At 48.6% G+C, this 17822-nt stretch overlaps 1 protein-coding gene across 1 annotated transcript in view; it reads right to left on the bottom strand.

Annotated features, from left to right (window-relative positions):
* Positions 1-17822, bottom strand: part of SPEF1 (sperm flagellar 1) — a 142662-nt gene that overhangs the window by 12542 nt on the left and 112298 nt on the right. The window contains exons 5-6 of the mRNA XM_069632258.1: positions 16878-16950; positions 11745-11856 (exon numbers count right to left, since the gene is read on the bottom strand). Coding sequence (XP_069488359.1) covers positions 11745-11856; positions 16878-16950 — 185 coding nt within the window. The remainder of the gene's footprint in view (positions 1-11744; positions 11857-16877; positions 16951-17822) is intronic.

The following is a 17822-nucleotide window of genomic DNA, read 5'->3' as shown; positions in this document are numbered from 1 at the left end:
CATGTACAAACACTTTTCATATTCACTGTCCTCTTAATGGCGATAAAATAATGCAATGCCACAGTAGGGACATATTTCCTGGCTGACTCCACAAAAGCCCACTCACCACACACACACCCTATGTAAGAACACACATCATGTCAAACAGGCTTTGTCCTTATGTGAGGAAAATGCCATGCCACAGTAATAAAATGTCCACGCTGTCTGACCAATTGAACCCCCACCCCTCCTTGCCGCCTTCACATAATAGTACTCATCAAGGTGTCTTTGCCAAAAAAAGGCAGTAAAACATGGCATGCCACTTTAAGAAAACACTAACAATCCAATGGAGGCCCCTTAGGCCCAATCCTCGCACGCACACATTCATACCAATACATTCACCCACCATTCACTCACCCATACAGATTCTCGCACGGTCACTCACAAGCGCACTCAAAACATTCACACTACATTCTCCAAATGCGTACTCAGAACGTTAACACACACTGCATCCTCATTCACACATGTGCACTCACTCACACCCACACGCACACACACCCACACCCACACCCACACACCCACACCCACACCCACACACACACACACACACACACTGAGCTATCACTCTTATGCGCTCTTACACAGTGTGAGAAACGTGAAGGTGTCTCCCCGACAAGTCCCCGGGGGTCTGTCATCCAGGTGCCCAGGACACAGCCATCACTATTGGATCCAGTTCTTGGGGGCGGACTAGTGAGGCTGGATCACCTGGATGGGGGTCCTCGGGGAGTGGAAGTGGGACACCGATGAGTGAGACATGTTATCCCCCTTCTTCCAACACCTTTTCCCCATCCCACCACATCGGACATTCAGAAACACCCTCCATCCATTTTTCACATGAACACTTTCCCACACCACGAAAGACAATGGACTAACACCAGAGCCGTTTACCTGACATGTCCCAATACAAGGGTCAGGCAAAGTGAGGCAATTGACCAGAATCACACACACCTGAGGGCCTTTCCCTTCCCTACAGGAATAAAAGGTGGAGCACGAGAGCACAATACGAGCAAGGCAGATCCCACAACGAGATAGCTATCCAAACCCGGCAGTTCGAGAGGAGGAGAAAAGCTGACAAGGAGAGAAGCCACCATGCTCTTTCTGACCCAGAACTGCGAGACCTGCGTGGAAGAAACCCTTAAACCGCTGGCAATAGCCCAAGTGTGTTGCAGCCGATGTCAACGGTACACGGAGCGTGCCTATGCTGATAAGCAGTACAGAGGGAGACGCCTGCTACTATGGTACCGGCCTTGACTCCTGATATGAAGAGAGCCAAGCGGTTCATCACAGCCGGTGAGTCGATGGGGAGAACCGATAAAGAAACTGATGCAGTTGAATGAAAGTTGCAAAGTGGCACATTGAGGAAAGTTCAAAGAACTGTAAATTACTTAGGGAAGACCAGCTGCAGAGGGGTCTGGCACCATGTGGGTGCTCACTCGAGAGACTCTGGTCAATACCTTATTTAGATTAGGTGTGTTTCCACACTACCTATGCAGTTTAATAAACGCCCTTGAAATGTGATCACATGTGTCTGTCTATTCGTGATACCATGTCATCCTTACAACAGACTGACACATGCATGAATGCATATATACATACATACAAACACAATAGACTGGACTCGGTCCTCTGTTCTTCACTCCAAACTCCAGGCCCCTTGCTCCCTCGCCTCACGTAGATAGAAACCAGGAAGCACAGAGGGCTTCCTGGTTTCTAACATGCGCATCCAGAGGCAGTGCACCCCATCTCACACTGCCAGCCATACATCGCTGCAGTTCGGCCTCAGCCCCCTTGCCCTGAGTTTAGAAAGAAATCATTCATTTCGAAAGTCAGAGTGAGGGCTGAGATGGGGGACAACCTTCTGGACACGCGGTAGCAGAACCTGCACTGTGGGGGCTGAAGAGACCCCTTCTATGACAGTGATATCAGAACATATTACCAACCATCACCCTGCACTACTTCACTGGATGGCTCTCTGTTGCTGCTAGCTGAACACTTCAGAAATGGAAGTCACAGCTCCAATGCCATCCCTACCTGCTCCTCTCCCATATTTTTCCATCTTGACTTTCTTGCTCCCTTGCCCAAGGCTCGCACCCTTGTGGTGTTTTTTGATAGCGTTGACTGCAACAATTCATCACTACCACTGCCCTGCTGGTCATATTACCCGTCAAAACATTCAGAGAATTTGTCCATTTCATACTCACCACTCTACAAATCTTCTAATCTCCACCCTTGAGCTCACCAAACGCGTCTACTGCTCATGCCTATTCCTTGGCCTTCCTCTCTATTCCTTCCTCACTCTCGGCAAAATTCTCCAACTTCACTACCCACACTCCCTACAATCTACCCAGATCCACCCACACGTCCATCAACCAACATCATGCTGGTTGGCTCTCCATGCGCTACCACTCCTCGAACAAGCTCCTTCTAGTCAACAAAGCTATCTCTGGTGTTGTTCCTCAGTACCTAGATGACTGTATCTCTGTCTACTCACTATATTACTCCCTCCACTCCTCCTTTGCACTTAAGCTCCCTGTCTCATACTCTCTGTGCCTCCTGTTGCTTCTGCTCTTTCTTCCAACTTGACCCGACCCATTGGAATCCGCTGGCCATATCAATCAAAACCACGCAGAAAATGGATCTCTACAAAGCTTGGCTTAAACTTCACACACTGGCCTAAGAGGTAGTATCCCATTCTCCCTACCAGACCCCACCACTGTCTCCAGTACCGCATAATAAAGTAAGTGTGTATATTAGTACTGTACGTCTCTTTGGTTTGCTACTAGTGTTCCCTTAGGTCAATGTTACCTTTGCAAGTCACCTGTTTGATTTGATGTCCCTGCTTTATGTCTCACATTGGTTACACCCTCATGAACTGGTTCATCACTTGTTCACATCTTTGTGCTATTGTACAGGCACTCTTTAGGGGAATGCCTTCACAATCTATTAATGTGTTATTTTAAGTCATTTTTGACATCTCTGTTCTCCAAATAAATGTATTTTTAAAAATGATTCTTCTTCGCTAACGGCTTTCTACAGAGTAGCTGCAGACTAAGGTAATCTGAGAGAAGATGGGGGAATCTTGGGTGATACTTTGTGTGCCGCATCTCGGGGGGTCCGATCACTGACCATGTGGCTTGGTCTTCAAACGTCACCAGTTGCCCTCCATGGGTTATGCACAGCTGGCCTCATCGGGTGTCGCTCCTTACTAGTCCTAAGTATAGGGGTGACCTAAGCCTATTCATTGATTACAGGGGTGTCAATCAATATACGATTAAGGACAGGTACCCCTTTCCTCTCAAAGGCGATATGCTAGAGCCACTCTTCCGGAACGCCATATTCAAAGAACAAGCCAGAACACTGATCTGAGCAGCGTTCTGACCAGGGTATGGGGACATTCCTTGTCAGACAATGTGCAAAAGCGTATCAGTGAAAAGAAATCATAGCAATGTGTGGGGTTCCTGCTCCTAAGAAAGAGGCCATTCTGGTGCAATGGCCTCCACTGATTTTCATGAAAAATGCTAAGTGGTTTCTAGGATTGACTGACTTCTTTATGAAGCTCATAAGACAGTACAGCAGATCTCAAATGGCTACTAAGGAAGGGTGCAACACTCCCCTGGGATGATAAGAAAGACTCCCTCCCCCTCACCCCCGTGAGAACCTTGCAAAGGGCATTTATTAAAGTCTGTGCCATTTGGACAATAGTAATCCTTTTATTGTAGAAGTAGCTGTCTCGTAAACGGGCTATTGAACTAACAGTTATGCATGTAGACTCCCAATAACTGACAGGGGTTGAACTTTCAGAACACACTCATGGCATGCAGGATTGGGGTGATAATTGCGGCCGGCACACTCATTGTAGCTCTGCTACTTGCATAATTCTTCCTCCATGCCACTCCTTGCTGCACCCCCGTTCTGATCTGGCTCTAAACTCGCATGGGTCCGCAACCAAGCTTCTTTGTTTTTCCCGCAGCCCCCTTTGCTGTTTTTGTTTCCGTCTCTCTCCTTGCTGTCTCTTCCAGAATTGCAGGCCCATCACAGGATTTTTCTACCTCAGTATCAACAACCTTCTGCTCTTTCCTCCTACAGGGCCGTTGCCCTGATCTTGTTTTGAATTTTGGCCACTTGGGACACCATTGTAACCTCCATATTTTCTCATAAGAGGTTCCCTTCTTTCTACTTTTTCCATCCCAGAACAACCTGCTGTCCCATGAACACAACCCGTCCACAACAAACCATTGATGCTGTGGAAAACCTGTCCACTGAACAAGGGTGTTGCTAGGCCTGGAAAAGACCAGGGGCTACGATAATGTTGGGACTGTTAGGACTCGGGGCTAGCTAGCCTTTTGGTTGTAGCTCCTGATCTGGGACTGCAACCAAAATACCTGGGGCTATAGCCCCCTCAGCTCCCCCTAGCAACGCCTCAGCCACTGAATGCAGCATTTGACAAGATGACCCAGTCCTATGACACAGTCCTTGTTTCCCTTCAAAACACAAATGCTGTCAATTCTTCTCAGGCCAACATCTAGTCCCAAGACCGCCCCTCTGGGAAAGTCAAACCTCAGAAATACATGCAACATCAATGAAAAAATTAATCATTCGAAAACCTGTAATGAGTTGGTTATATTCATAGGGCTTGGTCTACGAGCCAGTTTGTGGAAAGGGAGACACTCTCACCAGGTGTCCAGATAGCTTTAAAAACACAAAAGATGATTGGGGGTACAGAAAAAGAGGCCAGCAGAAACTTGCGAACAGCAGTTGGCGAGAGGTATGGAGAGCTGGGAGGAATGTTCACTGTCGGCCCAGGGGCCGGTTTGTGAGGCTTCCCAAGCACCACAACCGATTTTCCTGATTTTAAAATGGTGGCTCTCTCAGCACCCAGGAAACCACAACCCTAATATGGACATCATAAGGACATAGGACGCTACCCCACACATGTGTGTCTGTTGGGAGGTAGGGGGAGGGGGAAGGAAAGAGGGAGAGAGAGAGAGAGAGAGAGAGAGAGAGAGAAAGAGAGAGAGACAGCGAGAGATATAGAGAGAGGGAGAGTGGAATAGAGGGAGTGAGGGAGAGAGCGGGAGAGGGGGAGAGAACATATAGGATAAAGGAGTATTAGGGAAGTGCTAGCCAATCCAGTGACCTAGAGTGCATGAGGCAATCCCACCCAACACCCAACCAACATCTGGAACAATTAGGAACCTGGTGACTATTTAAAAGAGGCATATAGCCATATCAACCTTGAAGGAGTTAAGGTGGTGTTTCAGAGCATTAGTGATTTGGTGAAGAGAAGTGCCTTGGTTAGTGGGACAATGAGAGAAAGACTTGAGAGAAAGAGAAATATGAGGTGGGAGGAGGAGTCTCCTGAGTAGTGTAGCTTAGTTTGGTGCTTTTTGTATAGTCTACTCAGGGCTATAACAAAAGACCCTGCCACAAATGTCACCCGAACTGAGAAGGGGCTTGTAAGTCTGTTGGAGGGCAGGGTCACATACCCAGTCACTATGGGAGATCCCAGAACCTTGATAATGACAATGCAGAGCCTGTGGACAGCTCAAGCCTGTCTCGGAGAATCCAGAGCCTGAAGTGGGTTCCTGTCCTCAGGGCAACCGTTGACTGGTGGGTGAAAATCACTTAAATCTGGAAAACATCCAGGCTGGCAAGGGCGCATTCCTGCTGGGAATCCATCTTGACTATTCCTTGAGGCAAGTCAGAATCTTATGTTCTGGCTGGTGGGTGTGGTCTGGAGAGCTACAACTTCCATAGTCAGGAAGATAATCTCCGATCCAAAGAGAGATGGTCAAGACCAAGAACCAATAGTACTGTATAGTATAGGCGGTGAATGAACTGAAGGGGGCTCGAGAGTTTGGGGGGCATCCTTGGACTCCTGTGATTCAGAAAGGGAAACATAGTTTAGCTCCCTTTCGCTTGCTTCTTTTCTTCCTCCAACCTGGAACTATTAGCCATAGCTGCTCATTCCCTGTGGGCTGCTTCAATGAACTCCTAATCATTCCCAGGGGGAGAGTAAAGGTGTTGAACTGGATTACATGGTCTCGAGTCTTCTGTGGGATCCTCTCTGACACAATAACAGTTAAGCATTTTCTCTTTGAGAACACACATATGCTGTGCACACCCACCAAGTAGTACCCACCATCTCTTTCTGAAAACACAGGCATGACACGGGCCCGCTAACCTATATTTCCATCCCCTTCCTGGGCAGCCCCCTGCCCGGCAGCCCCCTCGGCTAAGGGCCCCTTAGGCAAAGGACGGCTCCTACGGTTCGGCTCCCTGTGTGTCTGCAGGTGTCCGCAGGGGACGCCGGGCGCCTGTATTTCTATCTCCACCTTCTCCCAGCCCACCCCTTCTTTCCTGGTCACTTCGTTCGCATGGTGTCTTCCCCTCACTGTGTCCCTCAGTTGTGGTAAACCAGGGTTTCCCCCCCCCCTCGCAGGATTCTCAAACTTAGGTGGCCTCTGTACCTAATACGCCCTCACTGTTTCTGAAATGTGGTAAACTTGGGTTTGCCGCTTACTTCCTGCCTGCGTGCTCTTGTTTCGTCTGTCTTCCCCCCCCTCTCCCTCCTACTCCCTCCTACTCTCTATTTCCCCTATCTTCTCTAACTGCTTCTTTATGGACTATCCTGCTCTCCTCACTAAATCTGGTAGGAAGAAGTTTAAAAAGGACATCCTGGTCTCCAACCCAGGCCTCCCTATCGCTGACACCTACACTAGTGCCTGCTCCAAGGAAACTCTTACTGACATCCTCTTTTTCGTGCCTTCGCCTGACCTATGGACCCTCCATATGGTCTCTGTGCTCTCTCCTTTCTCCTCTTTTCCCATTAATGGTGGCACCCATTGGGATGTCCTCTTGGCCTCCTTCCACTCCTCTAAGGCCATCATTAATGTCTACACTAATGGGACCGTCTTGGTCCAAGGTCCTCAGGCCAACCTTCACCTCTTTGATAGATGCTTCCCACGCCTCATCAACTTCCTTTCCTCTCCTGCTGTCCCCCCTCCTCTGTCCTCGGCTACCTTGCCTCTACCCTCCCTCCCTGCCCCCTCTCATGCTCCTTCTTCACCTCCCTCTTCTACACCTCCGCAGGGCATACCTCTGATCTGTACCCCTCCCCGGAAGTCCTTCAAGGATGGCAAGCTTCTCCACATTGCCACTCTTAACTCTCGCTCTGCCATCAAGCATTCTTCTGATATCTGTCACCTGCTTGAGAAACTGGACCTTGACATCCTCGGTCTCACTGAGACATGGTTCACTGCCAGCTCTGTCCCCAGCTTTGACACACTCCTACCTGACAGTTACAAGATCCTCTCCGTGCCCAGACCCAACCGTGCAGGGGAGGGGTGTAGCCCTTATCTTCCCTGAGTGGATTCCTGCCACTGTCACTCCTACGCAGACCTACTCCTCTTTTGAATGCCTTGTCTGCCGCCTCTCTCTCTCTCTCCTAGCCATTCCCTTACCGTGGCTACTATCTATCGGCCACCTGGTCAAATCTCCTCCTTCCTCTCCTCCTCACTCCTGTCCTCAACCACTCAATTCCTCTTTCTTGGTGACTTCAACATCCACTTGGATGCCTCCTGTCCCGCCACGGGACTCTTTCGTGATCTCTGCGACTCTCTCTCACTCTCTATTCTCCCTTCTGGACCTACTCATTCTGCTGGGCACATTCTTGATGCTCTGATCTCTTCCGACCTTTCCCTCTCTGTCCCTCTCTCCACTCCTCTCTCCTGGAGTGATCACTTTCTCCTATCCTCCCACCTCACCCTCCCTACCCCACAGGCAAAGCCACCCTCATCACTGCCACCCACCTTCTCGGTCATCCGACCCATGAAGCGCGTGTCAGTTGAGGCTTTCGCTACCACCTTCTCGCCCCCACCTCCCCATTCGGCTGACTCCCACCCTGACACAGCCCTCTCCATGCTCCACTCTGCTATATCTGATACTCTTGATATCCTTGCCCCTGTCATGAGAATCCGCCTGAAGCACAAAGCCAAATGTAACTCCTGGTATGACTCGGATCTCGTCACCCTTAAACGCAAGTGCAGGGTGGCAGAGAGGAAATGGCGTGCCTCATGTTCATCCTCTGACAAACTGGCCTGCCGCCTGCTCCAAAGGCAATACCGTCTCTCCGTTCTCATCAAGAAGAGAGCCCTTATCCAAGCCCGCATCTCAGCGGCATCTAACAACTCGGCCAAACTCTTTAAAATCTGCAAGGAGCTTGCCAGCCCTGCTGCTGTCTCTACCTCTCCTGTCCCCTCCCAGGCCCTCTGCACGGCACTGGCCTTTCACTTCATCTCTAAAACTCAGGACATCCTGTCCTCACTCTCCTCCTTTCACCTCCCTCCCTCTCTTACCGCCTCTTCTGCAGCCACCCCTCCTCCCTCCTTCTCTGCCTTTCCCCTTTTTTCTGCTGACGAGGTTTCCAGACAAGTCCGATCTATGAAAGTCTCATCTAAACAGGTTCACCCCTGTTCCTCCAAAACTATCAAGGACCACATCGATTCCCTGGCTCCGGCCCTGGCTGATTTTTGCAACCACTCTTTTGCCTCTGGAGTCTTCCCTTCCCCCCTTAAGCACTCCCTTGTGCACCCTCTTCTTAAGAAACCCTCTTCTGACCCCTCCTGCCTGGCTAACTATCGCCTAATTTTCATCACTCCATTCCTGGGCAAGCTCCTGGAGAAACTGGCCATCTCCCAGCTTAACCTCCATGCTGAATCTGTTGGAAGTCTTCATGACCATCAATCTGGCTTCAGAGCTGCCAGAAGCACGGAAACTGCTCTCCTGAACATCCGTGAGGACCTGCTCTTGAATCTCGACTCCAACACTCCGTGTGTTCTCATCCTGCTCGATCTCTCTTCTGCCTTTGACACTGTCAACCATGCCATCCTGCTCACCTGTCTCCGTGATAACCTGGGTATCACTGGTCAGGCTCTGGCGTGGCTGACCTCTTTCCTCTCCAATCGACCCTCCCAGGTCCAACTGGGGTCCTTCCTCTCTGACATCTTTTTCTCCACCTGTGGTGTCCCCCAGGGATCAAATCTCTCCCCCTGGCTGTTCAACCAGTATCTGGCACTCCTTGCCCACCGCATCGCTGCTCTCTGCCCCAACTTTCAATGCTATGCCGACAATACCCAGCTCATTTTCAGGCTACCCTCGGCCTCCTCCTCTCCTTCCCTCATCTCTGACTGTCTGTCTGTTATCCAGGAATGGTGTGCCGCCAATGACCTCTGCCTTAATGCCAGTAAAACTGAGATTCTACTCATCGGCACATCCACCCCCTCCTTCCCTGCAGCTCTCTGGCCGGCCTCTCTTGGCCCTCTTCCCGCTCCTACCTGCAAGGCAAAAAACCTCGGGGTTATCTTCGACTCCACACTCTCCTTCTCTCCTCATATATCTGACGTCTCTAAGAAGTCACACTACCAGCTGCACCTCCTCAGAGGTATTCTTCCCTTCCTCTCCTTCCCCCAGAAGCTCACTGTCTCCGAGCCTGGTTCTCTTTAAGCTGGACTACTGTAACAGCCTCTATCTTAATCTGCCTGCCTCCACTCTCCGCCCTCTGCAATTCATCCAGACCAGAACTGCGACACTTGTCCTTGGCCTCAAGCCCAGGGACCGTTTCTCTCCAGGACTGAAATCTCTACACTGGCTCCCAGTGGCTGCGAGGATAAAGGTCAAAACCCTCTGCATTGTCCACAAGGCTTTCTGGGGCCTGGGGCCTAACTACCTTCAACTCTCTCTTCCTAAATATCTTCCTTCCCGAGCCCTTCGCTCATCCGTCTCCAACTCCCTCAGGGTCAGCCGCTTCTCGAAGCAACAAGCTGGGGGTAGATCTCTCTCCGCGGCAGGGGCCTCCCTCTGGAACAGCCTTCCTGCCTCCCTGAAACTTGAGGAGAACCATCTCCGGTTCCGGAAGCACCTCAAAACCTTCCTCTTTGCTTCTGCTTTCTCTCTCCCTCTCCCCTGCTAATTCTTTGTTGAAACTGCACTGAATCTGCAACTGGGCCACTCTCACCGACCCCGGTCCTGGGCCCAGCCACTCTCCACTTGCACTGCCTCCCTGGCAACCCCTGCACTGCGGGACTGTCTCTGTATCCCTACAGCCCCCCCTTCCCAGCACTTGTCTGCACTTACCTTGCACTTGCCACCAGCTGGCCCCCTTATTTATTTTATTTTATTCTACTTACCTTGTACTGCACTTCCCCCCCTCCCCTTCCCCTTTCTCCCTTCCCCCTACCCCTGCACTTGCGCGATCTGAATGACACCTGGCCTAGTAGGATCGTTGTCTGTCTTCCCCTTGTTCCCCCCTTCCTGCCTCGTCGCGCCTTGAAACTTGTGTATAGGCGCGTTACAAATGCCATATCATATCATATCATATTATATCATATATGTTTCCCCCCCATTCAGAATACACATATGATGTTTAAACCCACTAGCCGGCAGGGGTTTTGCTAGGTCTGGAAAAGACCTGGGGCTATGTTAATGTACGAACTGTTGGGACTGGGGGCTAGCTAGCCTTTTCGCTGTAGCTCCTGAGATTCTATCCGGGGCTGCAACCAAAAGACAAGGGGCTATAGCCCCCCGACACCCCCCCCCCCCAAGCAACGCCTTTGCTAACCGGTATACACTGCCTCTTTCACAGCATACATACACTTGTCACACTGATTAACCAGCAGATGGCATCTCCTCCAGAACCCACATATGCTGTGCACGCTCCGCTTTCAGAACACAGGCAACCTATTAACCAGTATGTGTTGCCTTTTGCCGAACACAGGAACTCATTGATCTACACCCACTAATTAGCTAGATTTCCCAGTACATCCATCCCTTATCTACACGTCCTTGGCAAACAAAATGGGGGCCTTTATCCACCAAAGGCAGTATGCTGTGTTCACTCACAACCTATTTTAGAGCCTTTGCCCATGCATGCAATTAGTGCTTTTCTCTTTTGTGGAGGCTTCACAACTGGCAGGATAAAGTTCCAAGTCTATGGACCTACTGGTTATAATGCAGTTTCCCATGAAAAAGTCCCTTTCTAGAAAGGCGGAGCGAATGAAGGCCACTGGAGCGGCTACCGAGCTCTATATACCCTGCCACTTCACTGGCGTCCTTGCTTTATTTGCATTCCTCTTAACTATTGTGGAGCTGGAGTGCTACCTCCTTGTAGACGCGCCTCTCACGCTACAGCCATCACAAGTGGGTTAGTGGAATGTAAACACACCACCCACGGCCCACTCACTTCTAAGGCAGGTTTGGAGAGCTTGGAAATAACCTTTGAGTCTTTCTCTCATTTTTTACATTCCTTGCATTAAATGGCTCGGCATGGCGGAAAAATGCAGATTTGACATTTTTTGTTCAAGTTATGTCTTTGGTAGCCGGGCACTTCTCTTTGAAGAAGACACTTTGACCGCTAGCCCTCAGAAAAGATCACTGGATAGGATCAGCTCTAGGGTAGGATATGACAGGTTATTTATAACCTGTCATTGCTGCTCGTGTCGTCTTGCTTACAAGGCGAGCACGTTGCCCCTGAACCATTCTCCCGAGGCAACATCAGACAGCTGTGCAGATCGCAAAAATAATGGATCACCAAAGAGATCAAATGTCACTTTGCCTAGATCCCACCAACCCCAGGACCGACCCTGCTGTTGGAAAAGAAGATTTTATTTTTGTCATCTCGAAGGAAAAAGGACTCCGGTATTGCTCACCTGTACGGACTCCTGCGATGCCAAAAGGGCCTGGTCTTTCTCGGCTAACTGGATGCGGAAGCTGGTGTCTCCGTTCATGGCCTGCGCATATCCTTGCTGGCCTTTGGTTGTGCTGTGGAACCAAAAAGGCTTTGCTGCTTAGACAGGTAGATTAACTGTGACATAAACATTACACACACAGGCCCTAAACCCTCATGATGATAACATGTATCACCTCTACGTGGCGCATTCACACTCAGCGGAGATCTTTGCACAGAGGACAGCAAAAAGAAACAGTTGAAGGTGTCACAGACACACATCAGTCTCCATGTGCACAGCAGCCATGTGGGAATTCGAGATCAAACACCCCCCAACCCCCATGTCTACCGGTGATAAACACCTTCCAAAGGGTGAACTTCTGAGGACCCTGTACTTTATTACTAACAGCCCAATTGGAGGGTGACATAAGATGATGTTGAATTTATTTTGAGAAGCAAGACTAGTGACATATTTCTCAACCTTAAAGAGCAAATCATTTGATGCTGTTTGTCCAGTTTAAAAAGGTAAAAAAAGCAAGTCTTTATACCATTTTATTTTATTTATTGGTATTTTATTTTTTAGGCCTCCTGCAACAGCCTCAGTCAAGGGCCCTTCAGAGCAAAAATAGTAAAAGGTACACCCCCCCCACACACACACATATACATATATATATATAGGGTCAAGTTGGGCATCCCATATTTGGACAGCTGATCATTCTCAAGCTGAGGAGAATATTCAGAACAGGAAATTACAATAAAATTAGGACAATACACGGATGAAAATTAAAAGAAGGGATGAATTAACAAAGAAGAAGGCAAGCGCAAAAGAACTATACTATGGGTAGGGGCTGCTATTAATGGTGGTCGGGCAGGATAGTGTAAAGTTCTAATGGGGAGACCGACTGCATCAGGATATCGATTTTTCAAAGGGACCACGTATAAGGTTTCTCCTGAAATGGAGATTATGCTCTTCCATGTCTGAAAGCCAGAGGAAGACTGTTCTATGAGGATGCTCATGCTTCATTGAGGGTTTTGTCTCCATGCTTTTTTCCTGTAGGCAGCAGTGAAGAGGACCCATAATCTAGAGGATCTGAGGTGTCTTGATGGACAGTACTTTGTGGTCTTCAGAATGAGGTTGCTTGGATTAGAAGCTCGGAAAGCGCAGTGTAGGCTGGAGAGCCTTAACTACAATGCAGCCAATGGTGGGAACCCAGTGCAAGGACTTGGATGCTGTGGTCATAAGGTTTCAGGTCAGAACCAGCCTGATGATGTGATAAGTCATTTATAACGTGCCTGTGCACAAGTGTTTCTAGGCGTGACAAGACAAGGGAGGGAGGACAAAACAAACAATCTTCCTAGGCCTTGTGTCATTCAGATCGTGCAAGTCTGAGAACGAGAAGTGCAAGGGGAAAGGGAGGGTGGAGTGCAAGGGAGAGGGGAAGGGAAAACAAGACAGCAACGCCCTGAGTAAGTGCAGCCAGGGCAGCGTGGCTCGGGGTAGTGCAAGGAGAACAAGGGACTGTAGGGTTACAGTTACAGCCCCTAAGTGCGTAGTAGACCCGGAGGCAATGCAAGGGTGGCTGATCAAGGAAGAGCCTGGACCCAGTGTGACTCTGACGGTAGCCAAGCAACCAGTCGATACAGCAAACAGGTAGGTCAGGTAGGCCAGCAGTGGAGGGAGAGAGAGAAAGCAGAGGAGAAGAGGAAAGTCTTGAGCTGCTTCCGGAAGTTCAGGTGGTCCGGCTCAAGTTTGAGAGGGGCCAGGGAGGCCATTCCGAGGGAGGCACCTGCCGAAGATAGAGATATACCCCCCACTCTCTGCCTTGATGGCTTCTTTTGGATTACCTCTGTTTGGTGGGTCAAGCGATTTGGGAGACCCAGGTATAGACTACCACAGTAGTCCAAGCAAAAGGGCAGAACTGGAGTAACTGAAAATAATTTGCAAAGCTGGTACAATGCATGAGCTTAGAATGTGCCATAGGATGGCAGAAATTAATGAAAAGGCGTAATATAAAATGGTAAATTATATGTATTTAATAACGTGACTGGCTACAGGGAAAGGTGTAAAGGCTGACCTCCGGGAACCAGATCACACCTTTGTCCTAAATCATGATCAATGACAACCTCTTGCTTCCATGAGCCTGAATATGCACCGGGTTTCTGTTTTGGTGAGAGGTTCTCACAAAGGCAGAGGTCTGGCAGCCAGCTCCAGAAAGGGAGTCTAAGGACCCCTGCCAAGGTTGCACCATCCAGCTTTACATGTAGTCAATGAAGTAACACTAAAGATTGTGAATGCAAATTTAATAACCCCCCCTTTCTTTATGTTTCTGGCATCTGATGAAGGACTACATGATTCTTTGAAAGGAGTTAGTTCATGTGGTTTCAAAGTTCGGATTCATGTCATTTATGGAATGGAGAAGTGAGCGAATGGAAGATAACTTGTATGGCAAATGCTGATACCCGCTTTGTAAATCCATTTAAGGTAATGAGACAAGACCCCCATGGCAATAGCACTATAAAACACTAATACAATTATAAAGCTTGATCTGCAAACACAAGACCTACTAGTTGGGAGCCCATTGTTACAAAGGCAAGGGATTGTGCAACTGAAGCACCATTCTGCACATGGAGCTGGATAGACAATATATTCGGTTGCTAAATAGAATTCTCCCATTTTCAGGTTCAGCCATTTTGGCTAAATTAAGAAGCAACAGGGCCTATGCATATGTCTCTTGTCCACCCACCCTAAGAAGGGTGGCACATGTTAAGTAGTTTAAGAGTGATGACAAGCCAGCTCTCCTCTGGATGGAAATTGGTAGAACACATAGATCGGTGGTGGAATCCTTCCAACTGGACAACACAAGTTCAAGGCTGAGGGAAATGGCAGAACTGAATAACAGGATTTTGAGAACAGCCTCATCTAGGATCCAGTTCGGCTGCGGATCTGTGGCGCCAATATAATGGCCGCGCCATGGCTGGCCATCTGCCTGTAAAGAGCGGGTTGCTTAACGCTTATGCTCTAGTAATAAATAAGCGTGCTCAGGTGATTCCCCCAAATTTTCTTCATACCTTTGTGTTCGATCCCAGCATAATGACAGCTAATACTGAAGTACGGTGGTAGATCATTTGTTGAACATTATGCGGCACAGAGTACAACGGTGTAAGGAAAAGATGGGAGGATTGTTACCACAAGTGTACTTTTATAGTGTTATGTGCCTATCCAGGTCTTAATGCTTCTTCAATGCAAATGGAATTTGGGTGATATGTTAGAGAAAAAAAACGAAACCCAAAAGACTGAATTTCTTTTTCTTTCTCCCCATTTCACCGCATATATATGCGGGGGGAGAGCCCCCCGCAGCTCCCCCCTTACCAATCCACATTTTTTTTATTAGCTTTACCTCCCACCCCACATATATATATATATATATATGGGGTAAAATTGGGCATCCCATATTCAGTCTTTTAGGATTCGGTCTTTTTGCCTTTGATGATTTTGGGGATTATCTAGTGACAGGCACTACTGGGGAAATGTGTGACAACCAAAGGGGCAACCACTGGAGACAGTCACTTTGTAAAGTTCCTGTTGCTTACAAAGAAATCGAGAAATAAACAACCTTATTATGGAAAATACTTACGAACGGTGGAGGGAGTAAGGGTGAATCAAAAGGGAAATGATCTGGGTGAATTCTTGGACCTGTGTCAAATGGCGTCAGGTGCTGTAGTGTCATTACCAATAATGATGCCCAGGCTCTGCGATTATGTCTGGGCGCGATTATGTCTGGGCACGCTGTGGCATCGAGCAGCGTGCTAAAGGCCGAGAAGCTCATATCCCATGATCATTTAGCAGTGTGCCCAGTAATGTGGAACCATGCCACCTGGCCCATCGTTCTGTGACCCTTTTCTTCTCTGGCTTGGCACGAGGATTTGGTTGAGTAAATTACAGTGCAACGTGTGGGATGAATACCTGCTGGCCGGGGGGGGGGGGGCTGCAGGCAGATGGGGCCTTTTGTCTAGCTCCCATTGTTCTATTGTTCTTCCACAAAAGACACAAATATATCAGGTTAACTTTCTAGGCTCTGTTCTATCTTGCTACAGGCTGATTCTGGGGAGTCCTGACTATGGCAGGGCAATTCATTGGGGTTTACACAAGTAAGTAGGGCCTTGTTAATCGTTTGCTGGTGCAGTAAAAAAGTGGCGTTAAGTCTGTTTCTGCCACTTTTATGACAATAACGGAAACACCACCAAAAAGAGTTTGTAGATAACCTCAAAGAAAAATCAGTGGAATTACTGTGGCAGAATTATTGCTTGTATGGAGTCCTGCGTACTCCAAAAATGTTGATTTACACCTCCTTGTCACCACTGGTAATCCCGTGGTAAATCCACAGGCCGATAGCGGCTGTAACGGTAACCGATTTTGGCAGTAATCCAATTCCTAATGAGGCCCATAGTGCTTGTCCGGAATAGTGCTCATGTGCAGTTATCAATCGTGGAAGCATGTTCACAGGGAGGCGGTCTAATGCCTCAGTGATCTAAGCAATGTAATGCCTGTACTTAATCTTGGTGTGCTGCTCCGCTCGCTCCTCTAGCTCAATGAGCTAAGCTCTCACCATGGAGGCTTTCACTTTCGATATCTGCACGCTATCTGCCACCCCGGGTTCGAATGCAGGCAAGGCAACACTTCATCCTTAAGAGGTTGATGCATTCAATACCATTACTCTGAGTGCAATTGACAACAATTATAGTGTTTGCAATTAGGAGGAATTAAGCATTAAACAAAAACAGATACTGTATTTGCATGATCAGGAAACAAGCCATCTTAATAAAGTTGTTTGCAGCCAATTAAAAGAGGCGTGGCCACTGGGTGAAATCCTCCATATGGATGTCTGTCCCAGGCCCTTCAGGACCCAGGGCACTGTGCAGAGTCGAGGGGTAGTAAAGGGTGATGGCACTGCCTGTACCAAAATGAATCAATTAGAAAATTGGACTCACTCCAAGGACCTTTCGCTGTATTGTTTACTTATACGCAGGAGGACCCCCGCAAGGGATTCCAATTGTCAGCTATCACTCTTACCTAAAATTGATTGAATGATGTGTATGCTTTTGTAGGGGAACTTACCTAACCTGTTCACCTTTTGGAGGTTGCTGTGCATTACTGACCGGGGCGTTGTTCTTCTGCTTGGGAGAATAACCTATAGAAAATAACGTTAGTGTTAGATCAGCAAAGCACATGTGTGTGTTAAAGGTATTCATCGTGATTTCTAATGCCTCATGCAAATCAGTCCCACCCTACCCAGTAAGAGGAGTCACCGGGTCCATGTCTCAATGGTCTTAGCATGATAAGCCCCTACGACTGCGTAAAAAGGCAACCACATCTGGACACACACAAATCAACAAGGAAGACAGAGGGCCTCATTATGACCTGGGCGGAACGGGTTAAACAGCGCCGTAAAAGGTGACGGCGCCGTTCAACCCGTTCCACCACATTACGAGGTCCCCGTTAAGCACACCTGGGAAAACCAGGCGTGCTTACCGGGTCCCGCGAGGGTAAGAGGGAGCAAACAACGGGCCATCTCGTTATGGCCCGCTGTTTGCTCCCTCTCCCATTCCCATTCAGCCCTATAGGGGCTGAAATGGGAATGGGGAAGGACCATGTCTGGGTCCTTGAGGGAGGAATTACCGGGCCATCCGAACTCATAATGAAGGCCAGAGACTGGTAAATTGGATAGGAAAGGTTGAAAATAGGTTTCGGGACTCATGGTCCTAATATTGTATGTGCCGAGATATCCATAAAATGTTCCGATTATGCGTGCATTTACAAACAGGGAAAACGTGATATATGTAAACCACGACTCAAGCACTGATGATACCCAAAAAGGCAATAATGTGAAGGGGTTGACTGTGATCCACTGTTGTGGGAGGTATGGATATCACTACTGGCACGGCCTTGGGTCATCTATACCTTGAGGTGAAGGTTTGCGGACTGTATGGATCTAATGCTTATAGGGGTTGTGAGGACTTTGCGCCTGCAATTTAGAATGGGATGTCTCCAACGTAGATCCAT

Source organism: Ambystoma mexicanum, chromosome 6q (genome assembly GCF_040938575.1).
Source record: "Ambystoma mexicanum isolate Mex_15411 chromosome 6q, UKY_AmexF1_1, whole genome shotgun sequence".
In the NCBI taxonomy this organism is placed as follows: Eukaryota; Metazoa; Chordata; class Amphibia; order Caudata; family Ambystomatidae; genus Ambystoma; species Ambystoma mexicanum.
Note: the sequence above shows the minus strand (reverse complement) of the source record. Positions and strands in the feature narration are given on the sequence as shown.